Source organism: Carettochelys insculpta, chromosome 1 (genome assembly GCF_033958435.1).
Source record: "Carettochelys insculpta isolate YL-2023 chromosome 1, ASM3395843v1, whole genome shotgun sequence".
Taxonomy (NCBI): Eukaryota; Metazoa; Chordata; order Testudines; family Carettochelyidae; genus Carettochelys; species Carettochelys insculpta.
Genome location: NC_134137.1, coordinates 282015001 through 282042341, shown reverse-complemented (window position 1 = coordinate 282042341; position 27341 = coordinate 282015001). Strand labels below are relative to the sequence as shown.

The 27341-nt window shown below is 47.2% G+C and overlaps 1 protein-coding gene across 1 annotated transcript in view; it reads right to left on the bottom strand.

The window, feature by feature from the left end:
- Nucleotides 1-521: 521 nt before the first annotated feature.
- CACNA1I (calcium voltage-gated channel subunit alpha1 I) overlaps nt 522-27341 on the bottom strand; it is a 126967-nt gene continuing 100147 nt past the window's right edge. The window contains exons 27-34 of the mRNA XM_074983910.1: nt 26587-26657; nt 21341-21419; nt 19727-19848; nt 13156-13485; nt 5453-5569; nt 4561-4726; nt 3302-3498; nt 522-1226 (exon numbers count right to left, since the gene is read on the bottom strand). Of these exons, the coding sequence (XP_074840011.1) occupies nt 522-1226; nt 3302-3498; nt 4561-4726; nt 5453-5569; nt 13156-13485; nt 19727-19848; nt 21341-21419; nt 26587-26657 (1787 nt within the window). The remainder of the gene's footprint in view (nt 1227-3301; nt 3499-4560; nt 4727-5452; nt 5570-13155; nt 13486-19726; nt 19849-21340; nt 21420-26586; nt 26658-27341) is intronic.

Sequence of the window (27341 nt, the reverse complement as noted above, 5' to 3'; positions counted from 1 at the left end):
ATGATCGTTAATTTTCAAAATGGAAGTATGAATGATAAGGACTTTTCAAAAACAATAAAATCCACCAAGCCCTTCTTGGTTTTTCATCTCCTTTCCCCCCCGATCCCTGTTTGAAATGTATGTCCCCTGGTCCCACCCTCCCCTTTCTCCTGCTTAGCACTTTCTGGAAGTCATAGTCGTTCAGTAAAAAAAATAAATAAAGCGATCTTTCTCTCTATGTATATGTATATAACTAAATGGCTGCCACCTGGGCTGGTGGGTCCAGTCCCTGCACAGCCAGCGGTGCCCTTCTCATCACTGTGGTCTTTGCGTTGGTGCTCCCCATCCAGTGTGTGGGCGGGGAGGGTGCCGTATTGCTTTCGCTCTCTCTCGCCTGGGAGGTGCAGGACCAGAGTATGTACTAAATAGATATGTATATATTTATATAGTGTGTCTGCTCGGTTCCTTTCCCCACCATCCTTTGGAGTTGCTGCTGGGAAATGGTAGCACACTGCTTGCTCCCCTCCCTCCCCCAGGGACCCTCATCTGTTCCTCTTGCTGATGCCATTCCCCAGCTCCAGCTCAGAAGGGAGTGGGGAGCTGTGGTCTGCCATCCCCAGTTTATCGGGGCTGTCCGACCCCTCGCGGTCACCTGGCGAGGGGGTGTCCTTGCAGAAGTCCGTCACCCAGGAGGGCATAGACAAGAACCCCCGGGGGTCAACCGAGTAGAACTGCTTGGCTTCGTTGGCGGTGGGCCCTCGGGAGGACGTGTTGGCGTTCAGGCTGCTTGTGCTGTTGCATTTCTTCACGAGCGCCCGGCCCAGAGGTGGTGGGGGTGGGGAGAAGAGGGAGGTCAGCGAGAGGCTGCTGAGGGTCTCTGACTGCTCACTGTTGTTACCACCCCTGAGGCTGCTCCCTGCACCCTCCTCATCAGAAGGGTCCATGGAGTCATGGTGAGTGCACCCTGGGCTTGTGCTCCCTCCACTGCTGTGGCTTCGCTGATGCCGTCTGATGTTCTGCAGGCTGAATATCCCGCGGCCCCGTAGGCTCCGTCTCCGCGATGCAGGGGAGAGTGGAGCTGCCATGGTTTTTTGTGTGGCAGTTGTTGGCATCGGGCACAGTGCCACTGGGAGGTCCAGTGTGCACTGGGGTGAGTCGCTGAGGTTCAAGCTGTCCTCCAGGGTGGTCTGCAAACTGCCGTCTGAGCTACTGCTTCTGCTGTCCAGGGAGGTGTCACTCTCAGTGGCCTGTGAGAACAATATGCAACAGAGGAAAAATTTTTACTCTCACTTCCTTGCATCTGAGACAAGTGGGGTGAGGTGGAAATGAGGCAACAGCTACTGAGCATCCTCTTGGAAGGCTCCCATAAAACACCAGTTAGAGGGCCTGACCATCTCTGACCCTGCCTTCACCCTTTACATGTGTCTTTGGGCTGTGGGACTGCCTGCTCCACTGTCAGCATCAGGCAGTAAGGTCAGAACTGGAGCAGGGCAGAGAAAGCTAATTCTATCTCATGATTTAGTATTGTGAAATTTGCTTTCATTCTGATGTGAAAGGCAACAACCATGGAGGCCGGGGTCAGAGGCAGTCCACCTAAAAGGTGGCCCCTGGGGCATATGTCCAGCATGCCCACATGACTGACGAGCAAGGACTCAGCTACCTGTCGTTCAGCTCTGCTAAGGAGCCAGTAGACGTGCTGACTGGAAACAAGGCAGGGATCTGTCAAAATGGCATCAAAATCAATCATCTCCACAGAGCATTTTGGTTTTGATGTGCTGGAAAATTCTGATGAAAAAAAGTTGGGTCAGAATTGTTCTGACTTGCTATAGTTACAAAAAGGTCATGTGAGGGCAGGGAAAGGCCTAAAGAGAGGGGAAAACAGCCTTACTTTATCTGTTTTGTTGATCTCCTTTGTTATTTCACATTTTAGTTGTTTATAACAATGGGCTCTGGAGAGCTTTGGGTTTATCATAGTGGCCATGTCTACACATGCCCCAAACTGCGAAATGGCCATGCAAATGGCCATTTCGAAGTTTACTAATGAAGCGCTGAAATGCATATTCAGCGCTTCATTAGCATGTGGGCTGCCGCGGCGCTTCAAAATTGACGGTCCTTGCCGCCGCGCGGCGCGTCCAGACGGGGCTTCTTTTCGAAAGGACACCGCCTACTTCGAAGTCCCCTTATTCCCATGAACTCATGGGAATAAGGGGACTTTGAAGTAGGCGGCGTCCTTTCGAAAAGGAGCCCCGTCTGGACGCGCTGCGCGGCGGCAAGGACCGTCAATTTCGAAGCGCTGCTGCCGCCCGCATGCTAATGAAGCGGTGAATATGCATTTCAGCGCTTCATTAGTAAACTTCGAAATGGCCATTTGCATGGCCATTTCGAAGTTTGGGGCACGTGTAGACGTAGCCAGTGGGTGAAATAGAGGGCGTGGTATTTTCTCTTTCTCTGGGTGGGACTAAATTTTCCTGAGGTTCACTTTGCTGCTAGCTGGTGCAAGAGCCATTCAGGAGACATCTTAGCATAAGCACAGTAGAAATGTTTTCCCTTTCCATCACCTGTGCTTCTTAAATACATTTTATTTCCCCTTTTTTGTTCTCTCCAATCTCCTCAGAGACAAATCACAGTAGCTACCTGAGAGATAGGGGCCAGATGGGAAATGAACAGAGACAAGGCCAGGGACACAGAGTCCATCTGGATGGGCTACAGACACAACAAGCCCTATGTGTTTGGACATGAAGAAAGGTCCATTCCAGTTCTAGTTGGATTTCATGAGCCCTGTGAACATGCCTGGCTTCGTACCCCACATTCTTTAACTCCTGCTGAGATTATTTTTACATGTGCTGAACCCAAAGACGACTGCTCTCCTTGCCACCAGACCAAATCCTTAACCTGAAAGTGTTCTGCTGCCATTAGCAGGATTAACATCAAACCTAGACACCATGTGTCTGGGGCTGTCTCTTTATACCTGCCATCCACATAGCAAGAGCTAAGGAAGTGCCAGGATCCAGTGTGAACTCATGTCTACTTGGATAGAGACTGAGGCTGTCAAGCTAACCTGTGACTCTACCAAGCCAGTGCATGTTTTTTGGAGATACAAGGCCAGTGCCTCACATACTGCACCATCCAGCGCCGTTCTCCCAAGCATGCACTGTGTAGAACTCTTCAGTCTAGTGTATTCTCTGTTCCCAGTAATGATCTAATTCTTTTATTCCTAGACCCAGGTCACTCTAGGACCTTCTTCTCCCCTCCTCTCAGCTCCCTCTGTGCTTGTGTACAGATGATGTTCCCTTTCATGGGAAGTGGGAAGTAGGGCCCTTACCTGGTGGAGAAGTGAGCAGTTCACACCCGGGGATCGCAGTGATGCCCATGAACCCTGAAGAGAGATTTTAGGGAGGCTGCCTGGACAGGAAACTTTCTCCTGCCCAGTCTGGGAGGCAGAGATGTTTGGGTGGAAGAACTCCGCCGGCACAGGTAATAGAGGCCTGGCAGTACCTGGAGAGAAGGGTCTGGGGGGTACTGACAGAGAGACAGAAGGAAGTGGAATGGAAGCAGAAAATGAGAACTCAGGAGTACAGCGATCCATTTTGGAGTCTCCATTTTTACCGAGCTCAGGGTCCTATGAGCTTTGTAATGGAAGGTGTTTAGGGACATGTACTCCCAGGCATGGATCCTGAGCAGTGGGTGTTCACACACCACTGAGCCCACTTCCCAGGTAATGATCAGAGTTAGTAACAGACTCAGAGGCACAGTCAGAGCTTGGAGCAAGTGTCCAGGGAAATAGGGAGCTACATGCCCCTCCCACAAATGTCCTTGAAAAAAAAAGGCTGAGACATGATAGGCCAAATTTAATCTAGCTGCAGCTCCACTGAAGTCAATGGACTCACAGCCAGGCTCCTACTGAGGAGAAGAAAAGGTAAATACACACTAAAAAGTGGCTGGGGAGCTCTATGACCAGATAAGACCAGAGGCATGCTCTGGAGTGGAATTAGGACTCTCGTCAGGGCAGCTGAAGGTGCTGTATGGACCCTAGAGATATGGAGTTGGGCCTCAGGAGATGATGCACTGTCTACACTGCAGAGTTAGCACAGTTCCTCCACCCAGTACATTGCCTTTGAAGTCTTTGGACCTTATTTTTTTTCTGTTGCAGCTGTCCAAATGGACCTCAGTGTAAACGAGAATCAGGTCCTTCAAGATTATGAATTCTGTCTATGGCAACTTGGAGCAAAGACAATAGTTGCTATAAAAGGTGCCAGGGAAATCTAGCAAACACCACATCAATGCTTAATTTATGCCAGGGCCTTCCAGGACTGAATTTTGGCACCTCAAGGTTTTCCAGTTTGTAGCCAGTAATGAATATAAAAAATTGCTTGAGCCCCAGCATCTCTTTCACTACTAGCGAAGCCCTGCACCACAGCAAGACTACCAAATTGAGAGTAGTCCCACAACATGTCAACCCCATTCCTCACTAGAATAAAGCAGAGCCAGACTAAAGTCACGCTAACTGAACCAGTCTGCACAGACAGCAAAGCTAGCCTCAAATGACTGCACTCTCCAGGAGAAGAGAGGGAATTTCTTTACCTTGGTTACTCTCATGCTTCAGCCAGGACTGGACTGGGTTGAAAGGGATTTTCTCCATTTCACACAAGTAACTTTCTGGAGTTGGAGCAGCATCTGTATTTGTTAATGGGAAGAAACATTCCCCCAAATCTGCCAGGCCCATGGAGTCAGGGCTGCTCTGGTCATCCTGTTGAAAAAAATTAAAGAAATATTCTTTGAGAACCACCCCCTGCACCACCACATGATGCTCGGCAATCTCTGGAGATGAGGAGGATTCTGAAGATACCTGGGCAGGGCACATGCATAATAGCAAACAGATATTCCACAGGGTTACATCCCCAGCCCATCCCCTAAATCTATTCCCAGCCAAAGCAAGCCACCCACAGCGGTGAAAGGAGCAGGAGTTTGCACTCCCCTCTGTGTTTTCATCAGATCTGTCTGAATGATAAGTCCCTAGAGGAGGAGTTGCTGCTAAGTGCCTGAAACTCACATTCTTCAGTGAGAGCACAGTGTGATCAGCAGGGGAATACATGGCACTCCAGGATCAGCAGGGGCAGAAGTACAGTGAGCAGCACATTAAGCAGAACATGTCCCCGATTAGCTGATGCTAACGGCCAATGGATGTTGTGGGTCTCTTCCACACTCTCCCCGGGTATGTACGGTGTACAGATAAGTTCTGTGAAGGCCCCTGTCTCAGACAGTGTGCAGAGGACAGGAGACACCCTCATAATCTCTCCTGGGAAAAGCTCTCCCGCCACCACCACAGGACTCAATCCCTTGCCCTGAGTGAGGAATGGGTTCTAGCCAAAGCGCTGTGGTTCTTCCAAGGGTTGATGTGTCATTCAGGACCCAGGAGGATGCATGCCCCGCCCGCTGGGTAGGTGTATGTCCCAAATACCTAGGATTCGCCTACCTTGGTCTCCTTAGGACTCAACTGACAGATGCTCCGATTGTCTAAATCATCCCCTAGCAGGATGGAAGAAGACTTGTCTGAGTTGAGGGATAAGGCTTCCATTTCAGCCAGCTGAACCTGCAGGAGGGGAAAGAAGTTGTCACAGGGTAAGAGCTGAGCAGGTTGTTTTAAGGGTGGATGGCTGGAGGGAGAGAGCCCATATACCTGAGGTTGACTTAAAAACCTTCCTCTATTTGTGATGTGTTTCTCCTAACCCACAGCTAGGTCTGGTGAGAGAACCCACTTCTAGTAAACCATGGAAATGAAGTCTGGGAACTGCCAGGGAGATGGGTTCACTGATCAAGACTCCCCTGGCATCAAAGATGGGGAGAGAGGAGTCCAGAGTCTGGCTGTGGGTCAGAGTCTGGCACCAAGCTCCTCAAGTGTAGGGCTCACTGAGCCGGTGCCAACTGAGGACAGGACTTCCTCAGTCTGGGGATAACAGTCTGCCCCACAGATGGAGGGGTGGGGAAGAATCCCACAGGGTTTGTCTGCACCAACAATTAGCTCATAGTGATCTGAGGTGTGAATCTGCCCTGCACTAACCTTTGGCAAAGGGACTGTTCGCATGGACCTGCTGCGGTGCAGTTACAGTTCATTAACATGCTCTGATCCAGTCCTGTCCAAAATGGGATTAGATCATGAACTGTTAATGCACATCAGCAGGGTCCATGAAGCCTAACAGCCCACATCAGGCTAGTGCAGGGTTCATTTTCACTCCTTCTTGCTGCAAACTAAGTATTGTATACACAGGGGATAACAGTGATCTGATGCTGGATGAGGTCTGGGGTTAGCGGAGAATGCCCTAGTTAAACAGAGTCAAGGCTCTTTCATGCCAAGGATAATCATGCTGCCCTTAGTCCATGCCAATATCATGCTTTTGACTCTCTCTCACCTTAACTATTATCATCTATTCCCTTCTGGCTTCTCTGCTTCTTCCCTCTCGCACCTCTGCTTTTTCCAAAATCTCCACTAACATCATCTTCTTCCTGGTGCTTTACCAATGGCACCCCCTCCTCTACTCCTTCCATTGGCTTCCTCTTTTTTCCTCAGGCACAACAAAGTTCCCATTCTCGGCTTTTAGGCAATGCACAGCTCTGTTCCTGCCTACATCTCTGTTCATTTCATCTCCCATCCCATTTTATACCCTGCACTCTCTCCCCAAACTTCTCGCCATAGTGATTCCTATGCCTTCTCCCACCTGCATCTCTTCTCTACACTTGGAAAACTTCTCATTCTTCCTGTATGCCAAGCAGCCTCCCTCTCCTTCAAATTATAATTCCTTCCCACACTGATCGCTAGGGCAGAGCTTGCTCTCACTCCTACACCCAGTCCTTTGTGGTTGTTTTATCTGTCTTACTTATGGTGACATGTTCCTCAGGAATGGGATCTTGTCCTCCTATATGTTGAATAGACCAGGTGCATCAGTAGCATTATGTAAAGAACAAGAAGAGGATTATATGGTGAGATGACTCCTTCAGGCTGGAAGTTTAGTGGCTCATGCCAGTGTCAGTGATTGGAAGAGGAATCCTTCAGAGAGATAAATCACTTGGAATAAACAAAAAAGGAAAACCTGAGCTATATTTTTAAAGAGAGTTGACATCCATAGTGATGATGTTGTTCCAACACAAGGACATCAAGTTGCATAATCGTCCAGGTTGCTCAAATACAAATGCCACTAACACAGCATTAAGAGACTAGGAAGCCCTCAACTGCATTACGTCAAACATGCTATTCAGCAGCCAGTCAACCATTTGTGTCTAAAAAGTGCAATCTGAATTCAGCCCCATTCTACAAGTGTGCTCATCCCATGATGCTCACATGGAAAAATTTCACCAAAACAACCTTATCTCTGTCCCTGGAGGCATGCAGGCATAATACAGGAAAGCATCTGAGAAAATCTCCTTCAGCCATAACAAAGTGTTTCCAAGCATCAGTGACCACAAATACTAGAATGCATTACACTGCCCTGAACTTATGCTCCAAAATATCTGTTAGTCTATAAGGTGCCACAGGAATTCTTGTTGTTCTCGAAGATACAGACTAACACGGCTACCTCGCTGATACTTGTCTTCCCTGAAGTGTCATTCAGCAAATCTGTCCACCTTGCAGTCTACACAAAAAGTCATACTTAATAACATCATAGTAAGCAGGCCATAGGTGTTGTTCACTAGCTTTCATTGACAGATCCTGGGCTTCACACTTAACCTTCCATGGACCACCAATAGACTTTGCTAGTGTGTCCCCAAACCTCATGAAGAACTTAAAATGATAGAAATGACATGGAAAGAGAATAATTTGGTGGAAGGGGTTTCTTATATTTTAATATTAGAACTTCTATAGATGACAGACTACTTTGAAATCTCCTGAATAAAGGTGACAAAGTAAACATGAAATTATGGCAGTGGACAGTTCACTATGTTAGTACATTGGTTTAAAAAATTCAAAGATGGCCACATGAATAGTCACTGAACTTCTTACATCCTTAGCAAAATGACTAGATCTAGGCATGGCAAATCATAGAGTTCAAGGCTAGAAGGGGCCGCCAGATCATCCCACTAAAAACAGGGAAACAGTCACAAAAATCTGAGTGAATAACTGTTTTCAAAACAAAGCTCCGGGGGCTGAGTCCCACAAGATGCTGAGTAGAGCTGAGCAAAATCTTTAGGCCCATCTATTTTTTCTTTTTTTGAGGCGCTGGGGTGTGTGTGAAAAATGCAGATTTGAAACATGTTTTGCAAATTTATGCCCACTTCCCCATCCTGTAAAACACCCCTGCCTCAGTCCCTAAAAGATGAAGCATTTTGTTTTGACCATTTTTGAATTTTCTGCTCAAAGTGACTTTTGGTCTAGAAATGTCTTGCAATTTAATATTTTTTACAAATGCAAACACATCCTATAACAGCTAACAATTAAAAAAAACACACCCAAAACCTTTTGTTCAATCGAAGACACTTTTTGGGGGGTTTTGGATTGCTCCAGAACAATTTTTTGGGCTCACCATCAAACCAAAAAAATTCACTATTTGCATGGCTGTACTGCTGAAGAATTTGGCTTGACACAGCAGGCTTAGCACATCTGTAAGAACTTAAACATGGGTAGTTTCAGAGAGGTAGCCATATCAGTGTGTTTCACAAAAACAACAAGGAGTGTTGTGGTATAAGCTTTCCCCTAATGTGTTAATCTTTAAGGTACCACAGGACTCCCTGTTATTTAAGCATGCTCAATGGTTTGCATATCACTGGATCAAACCGTAGATACGATAGGGACGAAGAATTGAAGATTATAGGCAAGTGTTGTCACAAGGGCAGGTTTCAAACTCTTTTGGTCTGGTGTTCCCTTATAACGCTGATGGAGCACACATGTGTGCCTGTGTATAGCTTACATTTTTAAAGTTGGTGGTGGTTGCATCCAGACAGCATTCAGGGCTACATGGCACAGTGTTCTTCATGTAAAATTTCCCTGTTGTTTTTCACAAAAATTTTATGCTTTGTAATTATGAATAAAAATAATATGAATAAAAATAATGATGCAGATATTTGGTTAAGATGCTGACAATTAATTTTATTTTAATGTGATTTAGAAAATAAAAATATTTAAAATGCAAAGCTAAATTGCTCCTGCATGAGTTAGTCAATAATTTCCTTTAAATTCCAGTATGTATTTCTATGAAAAAATATCAGCTTCAAAAAATTTGTAATTCTAAAGTGATTATTGGAACTTTTTTAAAATTACAAATCAATACTTTAATAGTTTTGTTCACTTTATCATTTCATCACATGATTTTTATTTCTATTTTTCTTTCAATGTAATTTTTTATTTTAAAATAAATAAATAATCATAGACTTCGGTTATCTTTCTGGCCAACTGTGCCTGTCTGTGTGACATTTTATAAAATTGCTATTTGATTTTCTTTAATATTTGAAAATACTTTTATTGGGGCTTCAATCCATTTTTGTTTTATGTACTCTTGTGTCTTTCTGTACGTTTTCTCAACCTTAACTCCACCTTAATAAAGCTTTTTGTCTAGACCTGTCCCATGTTTTTTAACAGTTTGATGTGATTATGACATACACCGCGAACAAGACAGGCAGAGAGGAGGAATCCTCCTGAATTCCCGGTGTTCTGATAAGAAACTGGACCAGGCAAACTAGGAAAACTGCAGGGCACTGGGAACCATGAGGAGCCGGAATTCAAAGAACTCTATGGAGTTTAGAAACTCTGCACAACCTGGACTTTTCCAGCTATCTTCTGAAAACCAGATTCCCACGATTCACCAGCCTTCCCTGCTTTCCCATGCTCCAAACCTTGATTCCTGTTTTTCCTCCCAGCTTTGTACCCTTGTTGATGCTCTGAAGTCCACAGAATCTTCTGCAAACTTTAACAGGTCTGCAGGAACCATCCATTCAATGTGGAATCTGCTAATGTCCACAGCAGATACTGTGGACTTCAAAAATTTGCAGGGAAGAATAACTGAGTCCAGAAGTTGGAATCAAGGTATTGAACTTGGAGGAGCAAGAAAGTAAGGGGCAGATGACTCAAAGAAGAACTCAAGTGGACCCAGGGAAATTCTGCTGAGCTTAGAAACTTTCCAGACATGCTGAGCTGAGGTAGGCAGGGGGATCTAAGGATCCAGAAGATGTCTCTAGGAATAATAAGAATGTTCAAGGCTACTGCTGGTTGGCACCTACCCATAGTAATGATGCTCATGAAAGTCCATGATTCCTCATATTTCTTTTCAGCCCTATTACTATTCACTTTCCTTTGACTTGGATTCTGACGTTTTGCTGCCATGGGGAAAGATGCCCCCCTAAGTACGTCTCGTGCTTGAGAAACTCTGCTACCATGCCCCTTGCTGGGAGCATGTGTTGGGGAAAAACTGCTCTAAGGGTTAAGGGAATTTTGGGTGGGAAAGTTCTGCTGCCACCTGTCTCCTCAGGCAGGGTGTTGAAGATTTTGCATGGCTCACTTTTCGTGTGCCCAATCTGGGATGCCATATATGGCCTGATTAACTGTTAGTGCTGAGTATTCACTCTCTGAAGATCAGGCCTCTTGAAGGATATTGAGTTGGGCACCGGCAAATGCAGGCACCAGAAATCACTGGTCAGTTATCAAAACCTTGGGAGTAACACCACGAGCTGCTGATGAGTGAGGGTCTGAAGATTCAGCTATTAGAGAAGAATAGCAGCATCTGCTTTTTGCTGCTTCTGAAAAAAGCTCATTGAAAAGGCTGTGGCTGGGAGGAGGAGGGCTCGTGTCTTGGACCCAGGGGCATGGAGCCAATCCATTGCTCTCCTTGTATACCGAGGATGGAGTAATCTAACAATGGGACCTCTTGGTGCACTTACTTGGCTAACTCATTTCAATAATCAGTTAGTCTTTATAGTGCTACATTACGGCTGTTTTGTTTCATTTCAACCAATAAATCTGTATCATGCAAATTAACTAGACAAGGGAAGGTGATGATTAGTTGACATCACGCTGATGTCACATTGACAATATATAAGAATAGCCGATCTACTGGCAAAACTCTTATCAAAATCGTAACAGATAGCTACAACAATATTTTAAAATGTTACTTAATTACAACATAATTTCTTTCAATGTAGCCTGTTTCTTAGTTTTCAGTGAGTTTTAATAGATATTTCAACAGGCGAGGGAGGGATTTTCAAAAGTACCTAAAGTGATTTAGGAGCACAAGTCTCATTCAAAGTCCAAGGGACTTGGGCTCCTAAGTCCTTTGTGTGATTCTGAAACTCTCGTCCTTCGCAAGAAGCCATTTTCAGCTAGAAGGATTCCCCCTGCCCCCCAAAACACTAAAAAACTTCCTTAAAGGGCCAATTTTGAGTAAATTATATCTCAAACTAATGAACAGATTTATTTGAAAATCTAATTTCCCCCCCTAGATTATGACTGCAATTAATCAAGACATTTAACCATGTGCTTTATTCCTACTGGTATGAATGGAACTTCAGAAAGCACATGCTTAAAGTTAAGCACAGGATTAAGTGCTCTGAGAACTGGGCCCTGCGTGCTGAGCATGTGAAGAAGATACAGTATGACCTTCAGACAAACAAATCTCTTCTTTAAGTGAAAAACAAACTGCAACTAAAGAGGCTGATGGGCCTCTACAATGATATTTCCATCTTTTATTCCTTTGCTCCTGCCTTCCTGCTATATCTTTTTTTCCTTCCTGCTTTCCACCAGTACTTACATGCCTCCCATTGCTTAGGGGGGACTGGTCAGTATCAGAAATTCACTGGAGTAACAGTCAAAGGTCAAAGCTTCTGTCTAAACAATCTATTGAGCTCTCCACAAGGAAGCCTCATGAATATGTGTGTCTGTGGGTTTGGGGTTCCCTCCCCCTCCTCGCACGCGGGTTACCTCTTGCTTGTCATGGTTACACTTCTCGCACATGGCCGGCGAGGAGTAATGATGGAAGACGGAGCCCGATAGGTTATCGATGATCATTAACTCCCCGTCGAAGGAGTCCTTAATAATTAAAGAGACACTGTCCAGCCATAAGTTCTCCTAGGGGACAAGAAAGGGGGAGGATGGGAGAAATTATTTAAAGAACCAAGAGTTTTTTGCTTTAACGTGCTGTGTGAATTTAGGGCCAGATTCTGCCACCCTAGATGGATGAAGTAAGACTTTACTCCGTGAGAAACTTCACCGAAGTCAGTGAGGCTGGTCATGGAGCAAGGTGTCACTTAAGGTGAGAGATGATGGCAGAATCCAGCACTTAGGGCTTGGCTACACTTAAACCATTACAGATGTGCCACTGCAGAGCTTCAGCATAGACCAGTGGATTTCAACCAGTGGTCCACAGACCTCTGGGATGCACACACTATGTCTATGGGGTCCTGCAAGACTGTCATTGCTGTAGAACAATGGTTTTCAAGCTGTGGTCTGCAGACCCCTGGGAGTCTGTAGAAGATGTCTGTGATTTCCAAAGGGGTTCTTGAAATTTTTAGGTGTCCACGGAAGAAAAAAATGGGTGTAGACACTACCTGTACTGACAGGAGGGGTTCTCCCATTGGCGTAGGTAACCCTCATGGCTGAGAGGCAGTAGCTTGGTCAATGGAAGAATTCTTCCATCAGCCTAGCGTTGTCTATGCTGGGGTTTATGTTGGCATAGCTGCATTGCTCAGTGCTGGAGTTTGGTCACACTCCTGAGGAATGGAGCTGAGTTGACCTAGCTTTACAGGCCATGACTTAGTGTTCATATAAAATGGAGGGACTAACATCACCAGTTGTCTGTGCTGACAGACACCGCTAAACCTTCCCTTCCGGCTCTGCCAATGCACCTCACTCCTGTACTGCACCATTTCCTGTTATTCTGATCCTGAGCTCCCCACACAAAATACTCTGCTAAGGCACCTTAATCTTGACCTGCAGAACCCCTTCTAACATAATCCTGAGCTTCCTGCAGAGCCTTGCCAAGGCACCTCCAACCTGTGCGGCTGCACCCCTTACTATTCCAGTCCTGGCCCCACACAAGTCCGCCAGAGCATGGGAACGACCCAATTCACCCAAGCTAGACCTGAATGCGAACCGGTCACCAGTCTGTATCTCTTTACTGTGCCCTAAATCATCTAGCTGGCCCTCCTACTCCCCACTCCAGCCAGCGGCAGTCTTGCTGGTAAGCACGAATGTTTACCCACCTGTGCTGGAGAGTAACATCTCATGCACAGACGTCCTTCAGGGTCCACTCTCCCACCTCCTCCACCTCCTCCTCCCCCTCCTGAGCTTGGGGAGCCCATGGTGCGGGGACAAAGCCCGTGTGCCATCTCAAGCTCAATCTCGGCATCCATTTCCGCATCCTCCTGTGCCTCCTTGTTGCTGTCATCGAGGTGTTTCATGAGCACTGCTACCACCACGTTGATGAGGACAAACTGGGCGGTGAGCACGAAGCTGACAAAGTAGAGCGGCGAGATGAACTGCAGGTTGCTGAGGCAACTCCGGTCATCATGGGTGCAGTCACGCAGTGTATCCTTGAGGGAAGAGCAGGCGTGGGCGGAAGCAGTGTGGGAAATGAAGGAAGAGCTAGTGTAAGAATTTAAATTTGGTTGCTCCCTCAAGTCACAAAACCACAGACTCAAATGCCAGACAGGACTAAGACTCTCCAGTACCCTGTGCTGTTGGAGCATGTGGGACCCTCCATGTTGAGTTCCCCTTGCACTCATAGGAGTCCATCGCACTTAACAGTCTCTGTCCAGTGCCCAGGAACAGGTGCTCTCACAGGTGCTGGAACTAGGGTGGCTGCTGCATTCACTGGCTTGAGGTGTTTTACATCATATACAGGGTTTACAGTTTCGTTCAATGGCTCCCAGCAAACCCACTGGACAAACCATCCCAGCATCGCAAGTGCCTTCTTTGCCACAGGCTTATGGAAAAAAATTCCTTCCAGACCCCCCGGATATAACCCTTTTAATCCTGCAAGTGTGAGCAAGAATCACTGCCACTAAATGCCCATCTGCCTCTATCTCCCAAAGACACCACTGATATTTGAACTGTCCATTCCCCACTCCCCTGGAGTCCTCATGAGCTATTTAATTTCGAGCAGTATGATTTAAACGTGGGGAGAAACCGTACCTGCCTGAGGCTGCTAAATCACAGACCATGCCCGCAACGGCTCCAGGTATGTGTCCTACCAAACACTGCCCCCCGCCCCCGGTTAAGCTTGGGAGAAGGGGTTAGGTTAGTGACGGCAGTGAATCGCCTTTCTCAGCACAGCTGCACTGTTGTCCTGCTCCTTGAGAAGAGGGTTTGCACTTCTCTCAGCCGGTTGCTGACAAGACTAGACGAGCCAATGATCTAATGAAAGCTGCATCTATGCTACAAGATAAAGTTGAATTTCAAGGCATTAGCTCAATATTAAAACACGACTGTCTTCACACTTAATACTGTTAACTCAATTTATTGAGCCGTAATACCGATTACAAAATATCGATATCATGGGACAGGTATAGCGTCACATTTGAATTTAAAATTTCAGATCAAGACTAGTGTGGCAGCGCCATGTCCTTAATTTGAATTTCTTAGCCTCCAGAAGTGTCCTGTTGACCCTCCACGTATGGCCGTTTCCTTGTGTGTTGCTCTCAGGTATGCAGGAAGAAGGTCAAAGTACGCCCTTGAAGTTTTGATTGAAATTGAATTTGAATTTGCATTAAAATTTGAATTGGAATTTAGCAGCCCAGCCCTGCAAATATAAAGGACGTCCATTATGAAAAGATCTCTTTTGCCCATTGCGTTGCACCGCATCGGTAGCCATCGCACAGCAAAGGTACCAGTTTTCGGTAGTCCTGTACTGCACTCATGAGCACTCAGGGTAGTGCTCTGACTAGCACTTCGCAGGCTCACAACAGAGCCCCAGCTTGGACCCACCAAGAGATTCTTGATCTCATTACCATCTGGGGAGACCAATCGGTGGTGAAGAGACTTTGGGTGGCCAAGAGAAATGGGGCAATCTATGATCAGATGGTGCGTGAGGTGGCTGCCCAAGGTTATGCCAGGTAGTCTATGCAATGTTGGGGGAAGGTTAAGGAATTCCAGCAGGCTTATTAAAAAGTCTGGGAAGCCAACCAGAGGTCAAGGGCAGCTTCATGGACCTGCCACTATTATCAACAGCTGCACATGCGTATGGGGATCAATTCCACCATGGAGCCTGGACTGAATTACGACACTTGTGGGGTCCCTGGTATGGTGTACGGGGCGAGCCTGGAGGAGCAGCGTGGGCCAGAGGAAGAGGGCAATGGAGAGGAGGAAAGGAGCAACAAGCAGGGGACAGAGGAAGTTGTTCCAGACATCCCGAAGCTCTTCTTCATCACCAACCTGGAACCAGTCCCCTCCATGCCAGTCACCTCCATGCCGGTCCCCAAACTCTCTAGAGCAAAGTGGTTTGGGTGAGTATTTATTCTGCATGCTAGAAGCAGGTTGAGGGTGGGTATAGCTATAGGGTTGTGTATAGGGACAGGTTTGCTATGGCTCTGTGCACCTCAGAACAGCATGTTAATATTTCTTGGGCTGGAGCACTTCTCCTTTTTGGAGATCTCCTCCAAGGCCTTATCCAGGCACTCTTGTATTTTTTTCACAAGGTTCTTGAGCAGGCCCGACTTGTTGCAGCTTCCACGGTAGCACACCTTGCCATGCCAGACAGCGATCTGGTGTCGTGGCACCACACAGCACTTTAGCAAATTTTCCAGGCTTTTGGTCACACAGCAGGAGTAGCTGTTCTTTCTCCATCTCTGTTCATTTTAGGAGAGTGATGTCTTCTTTGACAACCTGCAGAAGCATGGGAATTTGCATCTGGTTTTTTTTTAACATGTTTCCTGCCCCTTTCCATTTGCCTGCAGCAGATGGTGGGAACTCCATTCCCCACCCAACAACGTGGTTTGCAGGCTTTGTGGGGGTCCCCCCCCCATATGTCCTTTCCAACCAGCATTTATTTTCATTTTTAAGGACTCCACTGCTCCATGCAGCTGCCGGGCTCTGCTGTGCTTTTGCCATCCCATGTCTCTTTCCCACAGCGTTTCTTTTCCACCATTTCTTTGCATTTTTCTGGGTCCCCGCAATACCCCATGGCTGCTGGGCTCTGCTGGGCATTTACCCTCTCATGCTCCTTTCCCCAACATTTCTTTTGATTTTCCAGGACTTCCTGGCACCACATGACTGCTGGGCTCTGCTGGGCATTTCCCCTACCGTGTCTCTTTCCAAGCACTATTTGTTTCCACTTTTCAGGAATCCCCTGTGCCCCATGGGGGAGTCATCTGCTGTGCTTTTCCCCTCCCATATCCCTTTACATCTAGCCTTTCTTTGGATTTGTTTTCCTTTACATTATTTTTATTGTACATCAAACCCTCCACATGCAGCCGTCCATTTTTCACTGCCACAGGACACCCAGCCAGGACACCTGGCAGCTTCCCCGGCTTTGCAGACGTTCCCATTCCCCACAAAAGAGGAAAATTGCTTATAACTTACCATGTCCACAAAGCAATGTGCTGGATAAATGATGGCAAGTGAGGTACTGTGAAATGCACGCTTACTGTCCCATCCTTAATAACCCACGTCCTTCAAAAGTATATTTTCAGCGATAGTACACAGAAAGACTCATTCATTGCACTTCAAAGAACATTATGTGACTTGTATCCTAATTTTGACCTTCATTTTCCAGACCCAGTGCCCAGCATTCCAGAGAAAACCAGAAGACGCAAGAAATGCAAACAAGATCTGATCCTCCAGCATATGGAAAAGACTGAGGTACAGCACAAGAAACTCACAAAGGATGCTGCTCAGTAACGTTACAGTGCAGCTGAGTGGTATCAAAGTACAGTTTAATGAGGGAATGCTTGACCTCCAGCAGCAGCAATTGTCAAAGATGAGTGAGGCCGCGGCAAAGCAGACTGAGGCCATGGCAAAGCTTGTAATGGCTGTTACTGAGCAGACAGAGGTCCTGCGCTCTCTACTTCAGCTGCAGAGGCACTCCCAACCAAGTAGGGCAGCAGCTGATACCCGCTGGCTGGAGTCCCCTGATGAGAGGTTGCCCGCTCCCCCTCGTCATGGTCCCTGTATTGAGTCCCCTGATGAGAGGGCACCCACTACCCATTGTCACGATCCCTGCATGTGGGGAGGGAGGGCAAAGCTCGGCTGCTGCTCCAGCCAAAGGGCCACTGCAAAAGGCTTTCAAGTACCCTTGAGAAGGCTTCGTTTCCCAGCCTCTTAAACCTCTCCCCCCACACAAAATAAAATCATTTCTTTGAGCAGGGTGTGATTTTTTTGTCCTGCAGGAGTTTGTGTGTGTGTTGCGGGGAGGGGTGTGTGTGTGTGGAAACACAAATCTAAATGAGCAGACTAGGGGAGGGTGAGTGCCGCCGAAGGCACAGCTGCCCACTGATACTCTCTGGTCCACAGCAGATGCGCGTCAGAGGGAACTAGGTGGGTGAGAGGTGGGGAGTGCCACTGAAGTCACATGCATTCCATTTATTGCAACTTAATCCCCTCCCACCAAGTAAAGGCATTCATTCATTATGACACGGTATGATTTACTGGCATTATGGCAGAGCAATACCTAGGCAGCATGTGAGCTACAGACCAGTCATGAAGCTGTTTTTTAAAGCGTCCCATATTGCTGCAGCCTGCGTATGGCTACCGGTGGATGCCAGTGTAGATGGGTGTGAGTAAGCCCTGTCTATGGCCTCTGCTTCAGAATTCCAGATAGGTGAGAAAGTCTCCCACCTGTCTTCACATATGTTGTGCAAAATAGCACGTGCTGTAATAATGGTGGGGACATTAGCTTCAGTAACATCCAAACAGGTCAATAAACATCTGAACCTCGCTTTCAGATATCCAAAAGCACATTCCAAGATCATTCTGCACTTGCTAAGTCTGTGATTAAAGTTTTCTTTGCTGTGGTCCAGGGCTCCTGTGCAGGGTTTCATAAGGCAGGGAAGCAGAGGGCAAGCAGAGTCACCCAATATAACAATGGGCATCTCCACATCACCAGTCTTGATTTTTCCAGTCAGTGAAAAAAATCTCATCCATGAGTGTTCAGTACAGTCCTGAATTTCAGAATACACGCACATCATGAACCCTCCCTGACCAGCCAGTGTTGATGTCTGTAAAACAAACTTAGTGATCTACCAACCCCATGTCACCATGGAGAAGTACCCCTTTCTATTTATATATTCTGATGCCAGGTGATCCAGGGCCATGATGGGGATGTGAGTGCCATCTATTGCCCCACCACTTTTAGGAAAGCCCTGGGCAGCAAAGCCACCCACTATGGCCTGTACATCTCCCAGGGTCACAGTCTTCAGGAGGAGATGCCGACAGATTGCATGGGCTACCTCCATCACCACAGACCCCACTGTAGAGCTGCCCACCCCAAACTGATTTGCAACTGACCAGTAACTGTTGGGGTTGCAAACTTCCACAGTGCAATTGCCACTCACTTCTGAACCGTTAAAGATGACCTCAACCTTGTGTTGCTGTGTCTCAGGGCAGGGGCCAGCACATCACAAAGTTCCAAAGAAGTGGACTTGCACATGCAAAAGTTCTGCACCTGCTGCTGGTCATCACAGAACTCCACAACAATGTGGTGCCACCAGCGTGTGCTGGTCTCTCAAGTCCAAAACCACCACTCCACTGTCAGCAATTCAGTCATGACAGCCAGCAGCTCTGAGTTCTTGGACTGCAGTTGGGAGATTTGCTCTTCCAAACCATCAGCAGCAGCAGCACCAGTAGGATAGCCAAGCGTCACTGAGCTTTGGAATTGAAGGACAAATTGCACGACAGCTGCTGTGGTTGCTGAAATGATCTGTGCTATGAGTTGGAGCGTTAGTGGATCCATGCTTGCGCTGGAATGCTGCAGCAGGAAATGGCGCCATCTCCAGTTCTTTTTTCGCACAGTTAGTGATGCAGTGAATTCTGGGACAGTGCTTGGAATTCTGGGATTCCAACATGAAACACCCACAAGCAATCAGGGCTAAGGCACTATGGGATAGATACCTACAGTGCAGTGCTCACACTGTCAAACTTGCATGGGGCAATGGGTACATGGAGATTCGACACAGAAAAAAGGTGGGCTGAATTTCTAGAAGCCTTGTGGATGCTTTATTCAAATTCATAATCTCGAGGTTAAATATTCTAATTTATTACATATCGAATTTATCTTGTAGCCTAGATGCAGCCTCAGTGTGGCAGAAGGTAAGATCCTAGAGTAGGTAGACCAATGGTCTGATCTGACAGACCAACATCTACATTTCTTCATCATCTAACTCCTGTGAAAACAGTTTCTGTCAGAAAATGGCCCGCAACATATCCAGTCTCTAGGCCATGAAGGAGTACACCTGAGCTGTAGTAGATTGTCTAATAGCTTATACTATCTGATTGACTCTAAGACTCAGCAGACCAGTTCTTAAGCCCTCAAGCAACAGCTGCTTCAACTATTTGCCCCTAACTGCGATAGTTTCCACCTTGGACCCAGCTCAGTTCTTACCCAGCCTTACTCCAGATAACTTAGTTCTGGCCTTGGGCTCTGACTCCTGATTCCAGGTGTGACCCCTGAATCTGGCATTGTGCCTCTGACTCTGGTGCAGGCACCTTCTCTAACACCTCAGTGTGGCCACTCAAGTCCCTGTCACTGAGAGTCCCGAGCAGGTCTGACCCTTCCTACTGCAGCACAGAATTTTTCCTTCACTAAAACAGAGGCATTTCCTCCTCTGGGGCCCATGTTACCTTCATGATTCCATTCCAGTTGTCACCAGTGGAGACCTGGAAGAGCGTGAGGAAAGCCATCCCAAAGTTCTCAAAGGTGGCATGGCGGCTCATACCCTCACAGGGGTTCTCATCATTGCACACTGCAAAAGAAGGGATTTATAATTGCACAGTGGGCACGTTACTAGCTCTCAGAGTGTGCCCAGGACTCAGGGTAAGACCCCGCCCCTGTGACTATTCCACTCAGATTATTGGCTTTACATTCAGAAGTCTACGCTCAGTGGCTCCAGTCTATAGTTCCATGGGCTAAGTCCACAACAGTAATGGACAATGGTTGGAAATTGCCTAGAAGTGTCAGAATAAGCATCCCAAGCCCAGGATGAAACAGTATAACTCATTTTCCAGGGCGTCTCCCCACATGCTTAGTACTCTCCCTTCACCACAAGGTCTCCCCTCACCATGGCTGCCAATCCTCTCCTGGAAGCTGGCATCAGACATTAAAACAAAGGGATTTTGAGGGTGCACCTGCTACTGTCAGTGGCAAAGCAAATGCATTTTAGCCAGACATACTCAGAGTGCTGGTAAACTGCAGTGCAAGTCAGCTGGTACGGTCAGGTATGCCATACCACTAAAACACGTATTGCTGCTTTGCTGTAATGGAAAGACACATTTCAAGCATGAATAATAAATAGAGCTCTGTGTGGTTACAAATTTATACCTCCGGATGTGGCGATCCTCAATAGAAACTGGTATCCGCTGAATTGCAGGGCTGTCCAGGAACTGCAGAGGCAAATGGAGCAGAACATAGGGCTGCCACGCCCAGGAACCAGCACCCTGAGCCAGCAGATCCTCTGGTGCAGCTGTATCGCCTCTAGTCTTTCCATTCTTGTTTGGGGTCTTACAGCCCTGCTGGAGGACACAGCTGGGAGTGGGGCTGGGGAAGGTACAGCCATGCCAGAAGAGCTGCTGGAGTGGGATATTGGCTCCTGAGAATGGCGGCCCCTTGTTCTGCTCCCTTCTCCACTGAAGCTCCCAGGAGAACCCTGCGGTTCAGCGGATACTGATTTGTACTCCTGGATGTCTGCATCGGGTGGTATAAATACATACCCATGGTGGATTCTAGTCACGGAACATATTTTTGTGAGGAAGGGTAAGGGTGGAGGTCGGTACCATGCTGGTAAGAGTGGTAAAATGCTGCCCTGCGCAACACCCAATGTCACTTGATCACGGGCTTACTCCTCTTGGTGTGAAAGGAGATTTCCTGCCCCTCTTCAAGTACTTGGTGGAAAGTTTTGCCCATTGGTAGGTGTCAGCATGGGTCAGAGGACTGCAAGAACTTCCCCTGAATCGTTCCTGTAGCCCTTCAGGTGGCATTGGGACAGGCAGGAGCTGATTTGCTGAGGCAGTGCATGGAAAGCAAAGATTTAAGCCTGAGAGAAAGCCATCCACATCTCTCATTCAGAGACAGGTTTTCTGTGGAGGTGGAAATTCCTATCATAGCAAATACCCAGAGAAGAGGACAAAGGTCATCAGAACACCCATTCCTTTTATTAAATCAGAGCTGGGCCTGCTGCAATAAGAAATTGCCATTATTTTTTTCAATTCTGTGGCTCACCTGATAGCACAGGAACTTACCCAGTTTCCCAAAGAGCTCCACTCCCAGAGCAGCATAGATGAAAAAAAGGAGCATGAAGAGCAGTCCCAGGTTCCCCACCTAAAAGCAAATGGAACCATGTTGGCCAAATCCAAACCAAGTCAAGTGAGACCGAATCACAACAGGCCAAGCCAGCTAGCTCCACTCAAAGCAGCAGCAACAGAATGCTATACAATATTTCTACTCCAAAAGCATGAGGGACTGCAAGCCCACGATCCTGCAGAAACCAGGAACTCAACAATGAAGCCACCTGTCATGCTCACAGCAACCTCATCTCCCCAGGACTTCCCACCCAAGCATCCTAACACTCACAGCCATTCACAGCTGCCACAGCTCCTTTCATGTGAAACCAAGAGCCTGTCACAATGTGGGCCTCCAGTGCCTCAGACCCCCTCAGACTTCAAGCCCAGAGAGGTGAAGATAATCATATCTGGGCACACCTGGAGTGGTGATGCCTCTCACACATGACAAAGTATGAGTTGGAAGTTACATTTTACCCCAGAGCCCCCTCTCCAGTTCCCTCTCAATGCTGCTGCCCGGTGCATTGTGGGAGCCAAGGTGCTAGTCAAATGAGGGGGCAGAAGAGGCTGAGAGCCAGGTTATCAGTGACCACTGTGTGAGCAGGCACTCACTGGGACAGAAGAATGAACCCTTCGGATGTGCGTGTTGAGAGGGGAACAAGGGAGAAGACACTCAAGTAGGGAGCTAGCCCTGTGTACGAGGAGCTTGGGATGGAAGGAGCAGGTAGTCTGTGGGAGAGAGGCCAGTTTCTATGCCTCCCCAAGCTATTGGCACTTGCAGGGTTTTGCGTGGTGCTGCTGCCTGGTTCACTGTGGGAGCTGGGTCAGTAGCAACAAGGGAGAGCACCTCTTCCCAGTATCCCTGGTTGTCTCACATGCTCCTTCCTCCCTTGTCCGTTGCTGGCAGCGTGAGGAACAGGAGGGTGTGGCCCGGAGGCAAACTGGGCAGCAACAGAGAAGGGAAAGAGTGGATGCCAGCTGGCAGCTCTGGGGGCAGAGCCAGGAGAGGTGCTGATGCAGAAGGGGAATAACTCCGATCTGCTTCCATTTAAAAATTTGAAAAGCTGCTTTGGTGTCAGATGACATCAGCACGTGGGTGCGCAGACGGGGGCGGGTCAGCGGGCAGGGGGCGGCCGGGACTAGCCAAGGGGAGTGGGAAAAAGTTGAGATGCTCAGGGATAAATTTGCAAAAGGGATTCTTTTTTTTTACAATCACATCTCTAGTCACTTTTCAGCAAGGCTGCTGAGTAACAAAGCCAGGCCGGGGATTCAAAGAGGACCAATGGAGAAGCCTTCTGTGCCATTAGCAAGTCAAAATCATTGATAATGCTCTGCTCTAGTAATGGAAAGGGCTAGAGGAGAAGAGAGCACCAAGGAAAGGAGAAATTGTTCTAAAACCTTTCTTCATCCAATGTTAATAAATCTCAGAGAAAAATAGTATTACGGAGAATTCAATTGTCCCCTGCAGACTTAGTGTGTGAAATGTGGAAACTAAATTCAATCATTTAAATGTGAAACATTCCGGTTATAGTATTGCCTTAAGAGCATATTTTTAACACAGTTTTGACTATGGAGTCACTTTTGAAGTCTCAGAAATGTAACTTTATTAAATGAAGTCAGCCTTTCCCTGATACAGAACCATGGGCCATTGGATAAGAAGGTTCTGAGTATAGACAACTTCCTTTCCTGCTGTAAATTCCTTGATCTAGGGCTCTTTACAAGGTGGGGCAGGTCACTTATTTGAATGATTATTTGTGTGAGGGCAGAGGCAGATAATTAGAACCACCAGGGAAGGGGATTTCTTGCTTAGCTGTGAGGTTCTTTGGAAAAATAATGTGAAAAACACAGGATTTATCACACATAGGATAATGGGGACCTTGTGACCAAGGTACTGCCTTGGGGATTCAGAAGATCTGGGTTCAGTTCTCAGCTCTGCCCCATATTTCTAGGTGCTCCTAAGCCACACACTTCAGCTCTATGCCTCACTTTCCTGTGAAAGGAGAAAACAGCATTGACTTTGTCTATTTAGCTTGCAAACTTTTGGGGACAGGCGCTGTCTCTTACTTGGCACACTATATAAAAATGATAAAAGGTTTAGAAAAACTGACCTGCAAGGAAATTTTAAAAAAACAGAGGGCATGTTTACGTTTGAAAAAAAAATTGAGTAGGGGACCAGATAACAGTCTTTAAATATGTTAAGAGATGTTCTAAAGATGAGAGTGACCAGTTGTTCTCCATGTCTTCTGAAGTTAGGACTGGCAATCAGCTTAATGTACAGCAAGAAGATTTAGGTTGGAAATTAGAAAAAGCTTTCTAACTATCAGGGTAATTAAAGAAATGAAAGAGGTTACCAAGAGAGGTAGCAGAATCCCTGTCATTGGAAGGTTTTCAGAATAGGTTGGACAAACACCTGTCAGGGATGCTCTAGGTTTGTATGGTCCTGCCACAGCACATGAGACTGGACAAGATGACTTATTGAGGTCCCTTCCAGATGTACATCTCTATGATTCTATTCTAGCACAGAATATGTTCACTTGGAGCCACTCACAACAATAAATAGAAGGAGGTCAGATGAAGCCCAGAATTCAGTATTTTACTTAGCGTGTGCATAGTCGTTTAGCCAAGTGATGAGATCTTCAGTGGTGTGATGTAGTCAGTAGGCTTTCATCAGGAATGTGTGTCCTCACCTGTGTTGCACCACAGGCTATGATGAAGGCTTCAGCAGTGGATGGTCGCACTGCGACCTGCTCAGGAACCTGTTCAACAAGGACCAGTGACAATGGGGCAGGTCAAAACCAGGCGAGCAGATTGTGGAGTCGACGACAAGGAAGCAATTGGGAATTTTAACTGCAAGCCATTGGTTTTGCCAGAGTAAGAAGGGGCAATGTTGTTCAGAACTGGGAGCCAGTCGGGCGGAGTTGGATGCAGGATGCCAGAGATGATGCGCAGGGTGGCGTGTAACTAAATATCCACCAGTTTGGTGTGGGAAAATTGACTCCATACCGGTGTGCAGTACTCCACTGTGGAACACAAGGTGGTGAGAACTGATAGGGCATAAGCTCCCCATGAGGAACCTACCAGCTTGCTAAGAAGATTGTTGTGTGTTTTAATTTAGCTGCTGTCCTTCTCAGGCGGGCACCATAACCCAGTGTGCAGGCAAAGGTCACCTCTAGATAGACCATATCTACGTCATGTTTCATCTTCTGACCATTCAGATAAACATTCAGTTTTCGGATTGCACTAGCGTGATGGAGGTGGAATAAACTGGAGACAGTTCTTATGCTGCTTGTCTGGAGGTGTCAAGTCCGACAGTAGGCAGCTAACTTAACCATGTCCTAGTTTAAGGTGGTGTCAAGCTTGTGAAAGGTCTGGGCCTGGATACTGCAACAGATGTCATCAGTTGCAGGACCAAAACAGTGTACATTATAGTAGGGGATGTTGGTCTGCTTGCAAAGGTATCATGGTCCTGTTACTCGGGATCACAGGTGTCACTGAAGTGTTCCTGCACAAGAGGCAGCTCAGACACCATATGTGGGAGAAGATGTTTGCAGCACTAAACTATGTCCATCTGAATTAAAGGGAATCACCTGGCACAGGCACAAGAAGGAAATACATATTCCTGTCTTCACTAAATTCAGCGTCCATTAACTTTCACGACTGCATTGTTGTAACGTTGATGTAAATGTTGAACAGGGTTGGGGTACATGATATGGACGTGATTTTTGGGCGTGATATAAATTACCCCAACCCTGTTCAACATTTACATCCATGTCCTACCAACAATGCAGTCATGAAAATTAATGTACACTGAATTTAGGGAAGACTGGAATATGTATTTCAATCTTGTTCTTGTGCCAGGTGATTCCCTTTAATTCAGATGGATGTAGTTTAGTGACACAACCATCAGAATTAAGTTCCTTCTGTAAGTGCTTGTGTTGTCTGATCTCCAGATTGATTTTCAGACTGGCTTCATTCACAAACGCTGGCGTATTACCAGATAAGTCAGCTGACAAATGCCTGTGCATTTCTATATCACGTAAGATAACTGTCTATTCTGAGCCTGACAGAGGAATGATCTGATCCATGATCAATAGAGCTACTTGGTGTCATTATTCCTTCCTTAATATGTCTCGCTGGAGGATCCAAGGAGAGGAGAACTGTCTCGCTGGCTGCTCATCCATCATGGGGACTTCTCTCGGCGGGCTCGATGCCTGCATGAGGCAGCAGTGCATGAATAACTTATTCCAAAACAGCTGCCACTCACAATTTGTGAAATCCTTCCATTTAGCTGCCTTTCATGAGGCACTAAGCTGCCTGCTCTATAAGCCACAACAAGCAGGGTCACTGCTTGGGATGAGAGGCTCAAAATCACATGGCCAGTGGGACTAACAGCCACCATGAGCCTCAGGGCACGGTGTGTATGGAGGCCCTTGTCTGTGCCCTCAGTCTGCGTGGGGCGCAACCAGCCCTAAGTGCCACCAGGACTGGGGTGTGCCAGCATCCCCAAACCTCAGTGCCACACTGAGCGCCCAGAGCAGCACTCAGGCAGCAATTCAAGGGGCCTGGGGCTTCAACCGTCACCACTGTTGTGGTAGTGGTGGCCCCGGGTCCTTATGAATCACTGGGCTCCAGGGCAACTGCCCTCTTTGCCCCTTCACCCCCTTGCCACTGATGGGCCTGTTCATAGGCCAAGGAGAAGAGGGCAAATGGTAAGGAAGTAAGCAAGCTGTGGCGGAAGTGAAAAAGCACAGCCTGGAAGAGGAGAGTGGAAAGGGAGCACGTGGGTGACAGAATGAGGGGGGCAAAAAAGAGGTACTTGAATGTTTGCTTTTTTTCCCTAAAATGGCCACCGTTCGCTCTCCAGTCTCATGGCAGATGAGTGTGAGGAAAGTGACAGGTGGACAAGAGCCAGGAGGAGGCTGCAGCTAGAAATAAAGCAGGGAAGCAGCTCTCAGCCGGGAATGGAGCACTGCTTTATGCAGTAACTCCACTGGGAGTAAAGTCATGAGCAGACAAGCCCAGAAAAAAGTGAATCTATCTGTGTGGTGGACTTGTTGACATGAGCATGACCTGCTGGCACATCAAGCCCCTACTTCAAAGACATCAGCAGAGTCCATCTCTTGGATTTGAGTCACACCCCGGGAAATGAGCTTCTGGAAAGAGTAATGCAGGAAAGGGGCAGCTTTGTTGGAGCTGTTTTCCTTTACCTGTGGCAGAGCTTGCACAACTGTGTCCAGTAATGCCCTCATCCCTGTAGCCATCTTCAGCAGCTTCAGCACTGGCAAGAGAATCAAAACAAAATTGTTGGTCATGTTCAGACTCTAAGGAGAGAAAACTGCCAGTATTCCAGGGCAGCTGTTAGCAGCACACCCTGTGGGTGTTTTCTCTGCTCTCCTCCATAGAAAAAACAACATAGTCCCTCCAACCTCTCCCTCCTTCTCCAGCTGGACATATTCCTTCCACCCCCACATCCCTTAATGATCCCTTCTATCCCAGCCTGTCCCTCTGCATACTAATGACCCCTTCTCTCTCACCACATGTCCATGCCATGTTCCTTCCATCCCATCTCCGTATGCCCTTGCACACCAGACCTCCCTATCCCAACACCCCACACCACCAATCTCTCCTACTCCGATTTCAGACCCTTCTCCACTCCCCTCATCCCCTTCTCCTTCTGTGTTTTGCAGAGGCAGCATGGTGAGTACTTGCCCTCATAACTGTAAGTCCATCCTCCCCGATACAAACCAAATAGTCCCTTGGCCTCTTCTGTTCAAAAATTACAGCAACATTTGCACCGCAAAGGAAAAGAAGGAAGAATTTGTTTCTCACAAAATCTGCCAATCCTTTGGTCCCTCTCACAAAGTGACAGACAGGACTGCTTTCACCAGGTGCCTCTACAGGTCAAGTTAAGGGCTGAAAGGGACTAAAATAATTCAGAATAGGGAGGAATAATAAGAGTCTA